Source organism: Scyliorhinus torazame, chromosome 13 (assembly GCF_047496885.1).
Source record: "Scyliorhinus torazame isolate Kashiwa2021f chromosome 13, sScyTor2.1, whole genome shotgun sequence".
Taxonomy (NCBI): Eukaryota; Metazoa; Chordata; class Chondrichthyes; order Carcharhiniformes; family Scyliorhinidae; genus Scyliorhinus; species Scyliorhinus torazame.
In genome coordinates this window covers 98,592,614-98,606,405 of record NC_092719.1, presented here as the reverse complement: position 1 = coordinate 98,606,405, position 13,792 = coordinate 98,592,614, and the positions used below count along the sequence as shown (strand labels likewise).

The 13,792-nt window shown below is 52.9% G+C and overlaps 1 protein-coding gene across 3 annotated transcripts in view; it reads left to right on the top strand.

The window, feature by feature from the left end:
- The window catches only part of LOC140388204 (cyclin-dependent kinase 16-like), a 688,814-nt gene that overhangs the window by 444,344 nt on the left and 230,678 nt on the right, over positions 1-13,792 (top strand). Inside the window, exon 16 of one of the 3 annotated variants that reach the window (XM_072471991.1) lies at positions 1,424-1,475. The exons of the other annotated variants lie outside the window; for them this stretch is intronic. Within the exon in view, the coding sequence (XP_072328092.1) occupies positions 1,424-1,449 (26 nt within the window). The 3' untranslated portion in view covers positions 1,450-1,475. The remainder of the gene's footprint in view (positions 1-1,423; positions 1,476-13,792) is intronic. 3 annotated transcript variants of the gene reach the window in all.

The following is a 13,792-nucleotide window of genomic DNA, read 5'->3' as shown; positions in this document are numbered from 1 at the left end:
TCTTGCTGTCTCTGCTGTGACCTGGGCCAGTGTCTCGCTGTCTCTGCTGTGACCTGCGCCAGTGTCACACTGTCTCTGCTGTGACCTGGGCCAGTGTCCCACTGTCTCTGCTGTGATCTGGACCAGTGACCCGCTGTCTCTGCTGTGACCTGGGCCAGTGTCCCACTGTCTCTGCTGTGATCTGGACCAGTGACCCGCTATCTCTGCTGTGACCTGGGCCAGTGTCCCACTGTCTCTGCTGTGATCTGGACCAGTGACCCGCTGTCTCTGCTGTGACCTGGGCCAGTGTCTCGCTGTCCCTGCTGTGACCTGGGCCAGTGTCCCACTGTCTCTGCTGTGATCTGGACCAGTGTCCGCTGTCTCTGCTGTGACCTGGGTCAGTGTCCCGCTGTCTCTGCTGTGACCTGGGCCAGTGTCTCGCTGTCTCTGCTGTGACCTGGGTCAGTGTCCCGCTGTCTCTGCTGTGACCTGGGTCGGTGTCCCGCTGTCTCTGCTGTGACCTGGGCCAGTGTCCGCTGTCTCTGCTGTGACCTGGGCCAGTGTCCGCTGTCTCTGCTGTGACCTGGGCCAGTGTCCCCCTCTCTCTGCTGTGACCTGCGCCAGTGTCTCACTGTCTCTTCTGTGACCTGGGCCAGTGTCCCACTGTCTCTGCTGTGACCTGGGCCAGTGTCCACCTCTCTCTGCTGTGACCTGGGCCAGTGTCTCGCTGTCTCTGCTGTGACCTGGGCCAGTGTCTCGCTGTCTCTGCTGTGACCTGGGCCAGTGTCCCGCTGTCTCTGCTGTGACCTGGGCCAGTGTCCCCCTCTCTCTGCTATGTCAAGGGCCGTTTCCTAGTTGGGGGCTCATTTCATAAGCATGGCAGAATCCCGCTAGTGAGCAGGGTTCACGCATGGCTCCAATGTATCCCCTTTTCCCCTTCTCAGTAATGTGGAGAGCTCAGGAGCTGTAACGTAAAGAAAATCTGTCAGGCAGGCTTTAGTCCTGATTCTAGGCCCAGACCAACACACACCAAGAGGGAGAACCTCTTAATTCGGAGACCTCAAACAACATGCTGCGCCAGTAATTATCATCATCCCTTTGCCCAGTGTGCCCAAAGTTGCTGGCATTGCGTAGTGCCAGGTTTGGCCTGTCCTGCCACCATCTAAATTGTGTCTGATAGGCTGGAGCAGCGTGAATACTGGGAAGTCCCCAACAATACATCAAATGAATGATTGGCCTCACCAGCCACCCATTGGTCAGTCACCATGGCCCCCAATGGGGCAAGATTGCGGAGCAGGATCCAGGCTGCTTTTTGAGTCCAATGCCCAATCAGTAGGGTCAGCTTCGAATGTACACTCAGGAGGGAAGATCAGACCTTTGCCTTATTGTTCGTCAGATACACACTGAGTAAATGTTACATTACCGTCTCTCCATTTTTATGCAGCAATGAGGAGCAAGAGCAGAACTTAATGCCTGGATCTTGAGCCTTATGTCAGGTAATTCCTCACCAGCAGAATCTGGGGTCAATGTTTCATCTTATTTTACTGTCTTCAGTTTCAGTTTAACCACAAGTTTATCTGATAGGAATATTGAAAAACATTTCTCACAATCTTGTAATCCTCCCGCCTTTATGTTTACTGCATTTCACTCTACGCTCCCAGCTTACAGCCCAGTTTTTCTCTATTTTCTCCACCTTTACAGTTGATCTAATTTTTCCCAAGTTTCCAGCTGATTATTCTCCTCTGCATTGTGATTGTCTCCGCCTGGTCTCAACAACAACCTGGATTTATATCACAGAGTGAACTGTGCCAAGCTGCCTCTGCCAAAGAGGGAGAATTAGAATAGCCAAGTCAAAGTGGTAGGTTTTGACAAAGGAGTGAGAGAACCGAGAGGTTTGAGGAGGAAGTGCCCAGACAGATGAGAGCTCGGCTGTGAACGGTCAGGTGAAGAGAGAAGGGTCTTCATAAGAACACAGCATTAGAGGATCACTGATACCTGTGAGAATTGTGGGGCCAGAGAAGATCAGGGTGATAGGGAGCAGTAAGGCAACAGGAATGGACATTTTAAATCCGTGTTGTTGGACCTGCAGTGAGCACAGGAAGGTGAGAGTGAAGACACGGCCAACAGAGTTTTTCTTTTTCTCTTTTTTATTTTTTATTCTTTTTCTAAAAATATATATTTATTAAAGTTTTTTAACACAATTTTTCTCCCTTACAAACAATAACCCCCCCGCCGTAACAAAAAAAAACGAGAAATCGCGCAGAGCAAGATATATACATGGCAAAATGATATATTTACACAGATTTGTACACTGGCCCTCACCCGCACGTGCCAGTTTCCCCAACCCTTCTTGTTATCTCTTGCTCATCCACCCTCCCAGGCAGACCCCCTCTCCCCCCCCCCCTCTCCCAGGGCGTCCCCCCCCCAAGGTTGCTGCTGCTGCTGACCGACCTTCCTCTAACGCTCCGCGAGATAGTCTAGGAACGGTTGCCACCGCCTGTAGAGCCCCTGCGCAGACCCTCTCAAGGCGAACTTAATCCTCTCCAATTTTATGAACCCAGCCATATCATTTATCCAGGCCTCCAGGCTGGGGGGCTTCGCCTCCTTCCACATTAGCAAGATCCTTCGCCGGGCTACTAGGGATGCAAAGGCCAGAATGCCGGCCTCTTTTGCCTCCTGCAGTCCCGGTTCGTCCACTACTCCAAATATTGCTAGCCCCCAGCTTGGCTTGACCCGGACTTTCACCACCTGAGATATTGCTCCCGCCACTCCTCTCCAGAACCCCTCCAGTGCCGGGCATGACCAAAACATATGGACATGGTTCGCCGGGCTCCCTGAGCACCTTCCACATCTGTCCTCTACCCCAAAGAACCTACTCAGCCTCGCCCCCGTCAAGTGCGCTCTATGGACCACCTTAAATTGTATCAGGCTGAGCCTGGCACACGAGGAGGAGGAATTAACCCTACCTAGGGCATCAGCCCACAGACCTTCCTCGATCTCCTCCCCCAGCTCCTCCTCCCATTTACCCTTCAACTCTTCTACCAGCGCTTCCCCCTCTTCTTTCAACTCCTGGTGTATTTCCGACACCTTGCCCTCCCCGACCCATACACCCGAGATCACCCTATCTTGAACTTCTTGTGCCGGGAGCAACGGGAATTCCCTCACCTGTCGCCTCACAAAAGCACTCACCTGCATATATCTAAAGGCATTTCCCGGGGGTAACTCGAACTTCTCCTCCAGTGCCCCTAGGCTCGCAAACGTCCCGTCGATGAACAGGTCCCCCATTCTTCCAATCCCCGCCCGATGCCAGCTCTGGAACCCCCCGTCCATCTTCCCCGGGACAAACCGGTGGTTACCCCTGATCGGGGACCACACCGATGCTCCCATTGCACCCCGGTGCCGTCTCCACTGGCCCCAGATCCTTAGCGTTGCGGCCACCACCGGGCTCGTGGTATACTTTGTCGGCGAGAGCGGCAGCGGTGCCGTCACCAACGCCCCCAGGCTCGTTCCTTTACAGGACGCCATCTCCATCCTCTTCCATGCCGCCCCCTCTCCCTCCATAACCCACTTGCGGATCATCGCCACATTTGCTGCCCAGTAGTAGCTCCCCAGGTTTGGCAGCGCCAACCCTCCTCGGTCCCTACTGCGTTCCAGGAACCCTCTCCTTACTCTCGGGGTCTTATTCGCCTACACAAACCCCAAAATACTCCTGCCTACTCTCTTAAAAAAGGCCTTAGTGATTATGATGGGAAGGCACTGAAACATAAACAGAAACCTCGGAAGGACCACCATTTTGACCGACTGCACTCTACCCGCCAGCGAGAGCGGTAACATGTCCCATCTTTTGAAATCCTCCTCCATTTGCTCCACCAACCTCGTCAGATTCAGTTTATGTAGGGTCCCCCAACTCCTGGCTATCTGGATCCCCAGATACCGAAAGGTCCCCTCCGCCCTCCTCAGCGGTAGGTCCCCTATCCCTCTTTCTTGGTCCCCCACCTGTCATACAAAGAGTTCACTCTTCCCTACATTGAGCTTATAGCCCAAAAACTCCCCAAACTCCCTTAGAGTCTGCATGACCTCCAGCATCCCCTCCATTGGATCCGCCACGTACAGCAACAGGTCATCCGCATATAGCGACACCCGATGCTCTTCTCCCCCTCGGACCACCCCCTTCCATTTATTAGACTCCCCCAATGACATGGCCAATGGTTCGATCGCCAATGCTAACAACAGGGGGCACCCCTGCCTCGTCCCTCGGTACAGTTGAAAGTACTCCGACCTCCGCCGGTTCGTCACTACACTTGCCATCGGGGCTCTGTAAAGGAGCTTAACCCAATTGATAAACCCTACCCCGAACCCAAACCTGCGCAGCACCTCCCAGAGGTACTCCCACTCTACTCGGTCAAAGGCCTTCTCCGCGTCCATAGCTGCCATTATCTTCGCCTCTCCCTCCTCTGATAGCATCATTATCACGTTTAAGAGCCTCCGCACATTGGTGTTTAGTTGCCTGCCCTTTACAAATCCTGTCTGGTCCTCGTGGATTACCCCCGGGACACAGTCCTCGATCCTCGTGACCAGCACTTTTGCCAGCAACTTTGCATCCACATTGAGGAGCGAGATCGGCCTGTACGATCCACATTGCAGTGGGTCCTTGTCCCGCTTAAGGATCAAAGAAATTGTCGCTTCCGACATTGTCGGGGGCAGGGTCCCCTCCTCTCTTGCCTCATTAAAGTCCTCACCAGTAGCGGGGCCAACAGGTCTGTGTACTTCCTGTAGAACTCCACCGGGAATCCATCCGGTCCCGGGGCCTTCCCCGCCTGCATGCTCCCCAAACCCTTGCTCAGCTCCTCCAACCCAATTGGTGCCCCCAAACCAGCCACCTCTTGCTCCTCCACCCTCGGGAATCTCAGCTGATCTAGGAATCGTCTCATCCCCTCTTCCCCTGCTGGGGGCTGGGATCTGTACAGCTCTTCATAAAAGGCCTTGAATACCTTGTTTATTTTCATCGCACTCCGAACCGTGGCTCCCCTTCCATCTTTGACTCCCCCTATTTCCCTCGCTGCCATCCTCTTACGGAGCTGGTGAGCCAGCATCCGACCAGCCTTTTCCCCATACTCGTAGGTCGCCCCCTGCGCTTTCCTCCACTGTGCCTCTGCCTTCCCTGTGGTCAACAGGTCAAACTATGTCTGGAGCCGTCGTCTTTCCCCAAGTAATCTTTCCTCCGGGGCCTCTGCGTATCTCCTGTCCACTCTCAAAATCTCCCCCACTAACCTCTCCCTTTCCATACCCTCTGTCTTCTCCCTATGAGCCTTAATGGAAATTGGCTCTCCCCTGATCACCGCCTTCAACGCGTCCCATACCACCCCCACCCGCACCTCCCCGTTGTCGTTGGCCTCCAAATACCTTTCGATACACCCCCTCACCTTCCCACACACCACCTCGTCCACCAGCAGTCCCACATCCAGCCGCCACAACGGGCGTTGGTCCCTCTCCTCTCCCAGCTCCAGTTCCACCCAGTGTGGGGCATGGTCCGAAACGGCTATAGCCGAATACTCCGTCCCCTCCACCCTCGGGATGAGCCCCCTACCCAGAACAAAGAAATCTATCCGGGAGTAGGCTTTGTGTACATGGGAGAAGAAAGAAAATTCCCTGGCCTGCGGCCTTGCAAACTGCCATGGGTCCACTCCCCCCATCTGATCCATAAACCCCCAAAGTACCTTGGCCGCCGCCGGCCTCTTTCCAGTCCTTGATTTGGAGCGGTCCAGTGCTGGATCCAACACTGTATTGAAGTCCCCTCCCATTATCAGGCCTCCTATCTCCAGGTCCGGAATGCGCCCCAACATGCACTTCATGAATCCTGCATCATCCCAGTTCGGGGCGTATACGTTTACCAACACCACCCACCTCTCTTGCAGCCTACCGCTCACCATTACATTGTCCGCTACAATTGTCTTGGCCTCAAATGACACCCGCTTTCCCACCAATATTGCCACCCCTCTATTCTTCGCGTCCAGTCCCGAGTGGAATACCTGTCCTACCCATCCCTTTCTTAACCTGACCTGGTCCGCCAAGTTCAGGTGTGTCTCTTGGAGCATGGCCACGTCCGCCTTCAGTCCCTTTAAGTGCGCGAACACTCGAGCCCTCTTCACCAGCCCATTCAGGCCCCTCACATTCCACGTTATCAGCCGGATTGGAGGGGCTCTTACCCCCCCCCCCCCCCCCCCCCCCACGCCCCGCCGACTAGCCATCTCCTTTTCTGGGCCAGTCCCGTGTCCACGCCTCCCTCACCCTCCAGTCCCCCAGAGGGGGGATCCCCGTCCCGACCACCTCTTCTGTGCCCCATTCCCTTTCGGCCAGTGCAGCAGCAACCCTTTCCCCCCCCTCCCCTCCCCCCCGCTAGATCCCTGTCTAGCTTTTTTGCTCCCCCATGTCACTCCCGTAAGTCAGCTGACGCCTGCTGACCCCAGCTTCCCCCGCTGTCCCATTGACCTCCCCGCGTGGGAGTCTCCCAATCCATATGCATTCCTTCGTTCCCCTTCCCGCCTTTCTTCCCGCGCGCGGGAAAACACCCCGCGCTTTCCAAAGCCCTCTCCGCCCCCTCTGGCGCAGCTCCTGTCGCTGCCTTGTCTCTCTTCCCCCAGCCCATGTAACATTTCCTGCGCGTGGTTGACCCCCTATATACAACAACCATCACACATCAAACCTCAAACATTCCCCCTACCCTCACAAACCCTCAGTTCGAGTCCAACTTTTCGGCTTGTACAAAGGTCCACGCCTCTTCAGGCGTTTCGAAGTCATAGTGTTGGCCCTTGTATGTGACCCACAGTCGCGCTGGCTGCAGCATTCCGAATTTCACTTCTTTCCGGTACAACGCCGCTTTGGCCCGGTTGAAACCCGCTCTCCGCTTTGCAACCTCCGTGCTCCAGTCCGGGTATATTCGGATCTCTGCATTGTCCCACTTACTACTCCGCTCCTTCTTGGCCCATCTCAGGACCCACTCTCTGTCCGTGAACCGGTGGAACCTCACCACCATCGCCCTTGGCGGCTCATTTGCCTGGGGCTTCTTCGCCAGCACCCAATGTGCCCCGTCCAACTCCAGCGGCCTCGAAGGGGCCTTCATGCCCATCATCGCCTCAAGCATTGTGCTCGCGTATGCCCCGGCATCAGCCCCCTCCACTCCCTCAGGGAGACCCAGGATTCGCAGATTCTTTCTCCTCGACCTGTTCTCCAGGTCTTCGAGTCTTCCCGCCCACCTCTTGTGTAGCGCCTCGTTCTGCTCCACTCTCACCGCCAGGCCCACGAGCTCGTCCTCGTTCTGACTGACTCTTTACTGTACCTCCTGGATCTTAGCTTCGTGGACCTTCTGGGTGATCCCGAGTCCTTCAATTGCCGAAAGCATAGGCTCCAACATCTCCTTGCGCATCTCCTCACGCTGCTCCTCGAAGCAGCGCTTGATGAACTCCTGCAGCTCCCCTTTGTCCCTGGCCGCCGCCATTTTGTTTTCTTTCCCTCGCTTCTCCCGTTGCTCCAGTGCCGCTCCTTTGGCCGTTACACTTCTGGTCCGTTTAAAAAGTCTATGGAAACTCCTGAAAAAGGTCTGAGAGTCAGTTCCAGACGGGAGCTGCCGAATGCGCGACTCCTCCATGGCCGCCACCGGAAGCCTCGTCCCTGCTTCTCCAATGGCCCCGGTAGATCCTTTCACAGTTGTTCCCTCTGCTGCTAGAATTCACCTTTGATAGAGTCAAGTCAGATTGCAGTTTTAAGCTTGCCCTTCCCCCGCCTGCATGCTGGAAGAGGCCCTTGTCTAAACCTGCAGCCAAAGCCAAATCCTTTACTGTTTCTGCCGGGTCTGGCAGCCAAAAGACACAACATTCCTGGGGGACACTGTCAGGGGAATGCTGCAGTCTTCTTCCCACACCGGGAAATGTCAAACAAATGCCATGGGGGCCCTGTGAAAGAGCCCAAAAGTCCGTTCCAAGCGGGAGCTACCGAATATGCGACCTAGCTCTGCATAGCCGCACCCGGAAGTCGGCCAACAGAGTTTTGGATGACTGCTAGTTAATGGAGGATAGAATATAGGAGACCAGGGGCTGGATTCTCCGTTTTGGGACTATGTCCCCACGCCATCGTAAAAACTGTGGGGCTGGATTATCCGCATCCTCGCGCCCAAAACGCGGCTTGGCGGGGTTGGGGAATCCATTTTCCTGCAAGGAATCGAGACCGCCGCCGGTTCCCCGATTCTGTGGGCCCCGAAAAGCGGTGTCCTGGGGCCATTGCCAGAGGCCCGCTCCGCCATTCTCTGCCCCTGATCGGCCGAAGTCCTGACGGCATAGAACTAATGAGCTCCAGTCGGTTGTGATACTCGCATGGCGGCTGCGGACTCAGTCCGTGGCCGCCCTGGTCGGGGGCGGGCCGATCGGAGGCTAGGGGGAGCCTTACAGGCGGCCGGTAAATGTTTGTGTGGGCGTTGAGGGTCGGGCACACGGCTGATCGGGGAGTTTCTTTTTGGGTCCAGCTCCGCAGTCCGAGTCCGCCATGGAGCACAGCGTGGCCGCTGGAGGCCACCACTGTGTGCATGCAAGGCCTCCGACCTGAAGTGCGGGGGCCCTTATCTGAGCAAAAGCTGTGAGATCTACTCCGGGTCCATGCTAGCCTCCTGCAGGGCTGGGAATTCGTGATCCTTTCAAGCCAGTTTTTCTGGCGTAAACGCCACCATTTTGACCCTGGCGTGGGAACTTAGTCCTAATAATGGAGAATCCAGTTCAGGATCTTTTATGCCAGAAAAACTGGCATGAAAGGGCCACAGATTCACGGTCTTGCAGGGGGCTAGCAGGCAGCTGTCGTGGAGCTCGCAGCTCCAGCTGCCGATATGGCACCCTGCACTTCTGAAAGGACTCAGCCCGCGGACCTGGACCGCGGAAATAGTGCCCCGATCAGCCGCGATCAGCCCTGGACCGTCCGCACAAAAATACCCTGGTCCCGTATGAGGATCCCCTGCCCTCCGATCAGCTCGCCCCCGACTGTAGCGGCCGCGGACTGAGTCTGCAGCCGTCTCGCGAGTATCCCGAACGGCAAGACCATGAGTGGTCCATGCCGTCGAGAATTCGGCCGGTTGGGGACGGAGAATAGCAGGGTGGGCCTCTGGCAATGGCCTCCGGTGGTGGATAATCGGCGCGGGGAGTACGCCGCTTTTCGGGGGTGGAGAATCGCCGCCCCGTCGCCGAACGCGATTTTGGCATCGGGGTGCGGAGAATCCAGCCCCAGGAGTGAGTTGGAGTGGGCAACGGTGGAGGGAGCAAAGGTATGGATGAGGGCTTCTGCAGTAGATAGGCTGAGGTGTGGCGGGGGCTGGGCAATATTATGGAGATTATTTTAAACAGTCTTAATGATGCTCGGGATATAGTTTTCTCCTCTCCCACTCTGATCTTATTACGCACTCACCCTCTGCTGTGGCTTCTCCTTTTGTTCAGTAACTTTTGTTTTTCACTGGTGAACTCTTTCCTGCATCCATTTTTGAAATCGCCATTTTTGCCCGAGACCTTCTTCTTTCAGAAGCCCCTGGTTCTCCTCCTTGAAGTATCTCACTATCCTGACCTTTCCCATATACCACTCCACTGCCTGTCAAATAACTGGTAGCCCATCGCCATGGTGTCAACCTTCTCACATGCTCCTGCTGCTCCTTTCAAGTCCATTCAGAATCACAGAAGAATACAGCACAGAAGAGGCCCTTCAGCCCATCGAGTCTGCACTGATGCATGAAAAACACCTGACCTACCCACCTAATCCAGGTGCTCATCCAGGTTCTATTTAAAGGATGTGAGGCAACCCTCCTCTACCACCCTCCCAGGCAGTGCGTTCCAGACCGACACCACCCTCTGGGTAAAAAAGCTTTTCCTCAAATCCCCCCAAACCTCCTGCCCCCCTGACCTTGAACTTGTGTCTCCTTGTAACTGACTCTTCAATGAAGAGCAACAGCTGATCCCTATCCACCATATTCATGCCCGTCATAATCTTGTAACACATCGATCAGGTCGCCCCTCAGTCTTCTCTGCTTCAGGGAAAACAACCCAAGCCTATCCAACCTCACTTCATTACTTAACTGTACCATCCCAGGCTCCATCCTCTTAAATTAGCACTGCAACCCTGCCAGTGCAATCACATCCTTCCCATAATGTGGCCACCAGAATTGCACACAATACTCCAGCTGTGACTTCACCAAAGTTCTATAGAATCATAGAATTTACGGTGCAGAAGGAGGCCATTTGGCCCATCGAGTCTGCACCGGCCCTTGGAAAGAGCATCCCACTCAAGCCCACACTATCCCCATAAACCCAGTAACCCCACCTAACCTATTTGGGCACTAAGGGCAATTTAGCACAGCCAATCCACCTAACAGCACATCTTTGGACTGTGGGAGGAAACCGGAGCACCCGGAGGAAACCCACGCACACACAGGGAGGATGTGCAGACTCCGCACAGACAGTGACCCAAGCCGGGAATCGAACCTGAGACCCTGGAGCTGTGAAGCAACTGTGCTATCCACTGTGCTACCGTGCAGCCCATTAGAGCCAATGGAGCAGTACATGAGTTTTTCGAGGAGGTCACTAAAATGATTGATGCAGGTAGGGCAGTGGATGTTGTCTATATGGACTTCAGTAAGGCCTTTGACAAGGTCCCTCATGGTAGACTAGTACAAAAGGTGAAGTCACACGGGATCAGGGGTGAGCTGGCAAGGTGGATACAGAACTGGCTAGGTCATAGAAGGCAGAGAGTAGCAATGGGAGGATGCTTTTCTAATTGGAGGGCTGTGACCAGTGGTGTTCCACAGGGATCAGTGCTGGGACCTTTGCTGTTTGTAGTATATATAAATGATTTGGAGGAAAATGTAACTGGTCTGATTAGTAAGTTTGCAGACGACACAAAAGTTGGTGGAATTGCGGATAGCGATGAGGACTGTCAGAGGATACAGCAGGATTTAGATTGTTTGGAGACTTGGGCGGAGAGATGGCAGATGGAGTTTAATCCGGACAAATGTGAGGTAATGCATTTTGGAAGGTCTAATGCAGGTAGGGAATATACAGTGAATGGTAGAACCCTCAAGAGTATTGAAAGTCAAAGAGATCTCGGAGTACAGGTCCACAGGTCACTGAAAGGGGCAACACAGGTGGAGAAGGTAGTCAAGAAGGCATACGGCATGCTTGCCTTCATTGGCCGGGGCATTGAGTATAAGAATTGGCAAGTCATGTTGCAGCTGTATAGAACCTTAGTTAGGCCACACTTGGAGTATAGTGTTCAATTCTGGTCGCCACACTACCAGAAGGATGTGGAGGCCTTAGAGAGGGTGCAGAAGAGATTTACCAGAATGTTGCCTGGTATGGAGGGCACTAGCTATGAGGAGCGGTTGGATAAACTCGGTTTGTTCTCACTGGAACGAAGGAGGTTGAGGGGCGACCTGATAGAGGTCTACAAAATTATGAGCGGCATATGGATAGTCAGAGGCTTTTCCCCGGGGTAGAGGGGTCAATTATTAGGGGGCATAGGTTTAAGGTGAGAGGGGCAAGGTTTAGAGTAGATGTACGAGGCAAGTTTTTTACGCAGAGGGTAGTGGGTGCCTGGAACTCGCTACCGGAGGAGGTGGTGGAAGCAGGGACGATAGTGACATTTAAGGGGCATCTTGACAAATACATGAATAGGATGGGAATAGAGGGATACGGACCCAGGATTGTAGTTTAGTCGGGCAGCATGGTCGGCACGGGCTTGGAGGGCCGAAGGGCCTGTTCCTGTGCTGTACATTTCTTTGTTCTTTGTACAACTGCAACTGCAACATGTCCTACCTGCTTTTGTAATCTATCCTTGGTTGATAAAGGCAAGTGTCCCATATGTCTTATTCACCTCACTATTAACCTGTCCTTCTGCCTTCAGAGATCTATGGACAAACACGCCAAGGTCTCTTTGTCCCTTCGAACTTCCGAGGGTCAGAATACTTCCTTGTCACATTACTCCTTTCAAAGTGTATCACCTCACACTTTCCAGGCTTTTGACCATCCTGTCTATATCTTCCTGTAACCCAAGACACTCAAACTCACTATTAACCATGCCGGCTAATCTTTGTGTCATCCGCAAACTTACTGACCTACCCCCCATGTAGTCATCTATGTTGTTTATATAAATGACAAACAATAGAGGACCCAACACAGATTCCTGTGATCGCCACTGGACACTGGCTACCAGTCAAAAAGCAGCTTTTATTGCACTGACTGAAAGCACTGTGATGAAGGTGGATCTCTCAATACTGAGCTGGCCGTGTGCCTGGAGATCGAGGGGAACAGCAAGTGGATGCATGACCTGCTTCAGAAAGTACAAGACAATGGAGCAGTGCTGAATGTTGTGCTTAATGACCTTGCCAGTGAATGCTGAGCTGAACTAACCAATATATACAGAACATTATTGAGTCACTGTATCTTCCATTGAACATGCTGCTAAATAGGTGCCACGGATTTCCGTGTAATGTGTACAAAGATCTGAAGCAGCCACTTGTCCACCTCTGACCCCGAGGTTACCCGGGTGATGACTGCGAGTGGATTGCTTGGCTACCACCTCAACAGAGAATGCAGTTGATTGGGCCACCCAGAAGGCAAGAACAGTCACATAGGGAAGCAACAATACTGGTCCAAACTGTGTTTTCCCTCAGGCAAAAGACACTCCCAGGGCAGATACAGCATAGGGTTAGATATAGAATAAAGCTTCCTCTACACTGTCCGATCAAACACTCCCAGAACAGGTACATCCTGGGGTTAGATACAGAGTAAATCTCCCTCTGCACTGTCCCCATCAAACACTCCCAGGACAGGTACAACACAGGGTTTGTTATGGGAGAGGCATTTTCAGAACCCCAAAATGTATCATGGAGTTCAACCAACCTCCCCCTTTAATGTATTGTTGCTTTTGAAGCACACGGCATGTTCTCCAGGTGTGGTATTACAATTATGGACACGTTGGCTTTTAAACACAAAATAATGTTTATTCCATGAACTCAACTTAACCTTTTAAAATAAACATTGGATCACTTAACACCCCTTACTTCAAAGATAACCCCGAAAATAATACAACGCGAAATAATCCTTCATTTATTCCTTTCAACCTCCAAGAGACTTAACACCTTTAAACAGAAACACATCAGGTTAAAGGCTTTACTATTATGAGTTTAAATCACCCAAATGATCCAGAGATAGTCATTCATGACAGAGATCACAGCAGATCCAGCTCACTGCAAACACAGACACACCCAAGCTCTTTTCCTCAAAACTGAAACTAAAACACTGCAAAATGGCTGAGCTTAAAAACCCAGCTCCACCCACACTCTGACATCACTGCATTACTTAAAGGTACATTGCTTAAACATCCATTTCTTAAAGGCACTCTCACATGACACCTCTCCCCAAGAAAAAAAAATAAACCATCAACTTCAAGATGGTTTCATTTTTCACTTTTGCACCATCCACTAAGAAATGTACACAGTAAATATACCTTTTCGTTTAAAAAAACAAACACACGCAAACAGGTATAATAATATAGTCCATTTTTCTTTGTTCTTCTTCCTCCAACCAAAATATTTCTCGATTGACAGTCTCTTTGAACAAAGTCTCTGCATGATCCATCCATTCCTCTACTCCTCGACATTTCTCTTTGGAATCCTGGGCGGAATTCTCTGACCCCCCGCCGGGTTGGAGAATCGCCGGAGGCTGGCGTGAATCCCGCCCCCACCGGTTGCCGAATTCTCCGGCAGCGGATATTTGTCAGGGGTGGGAATCAC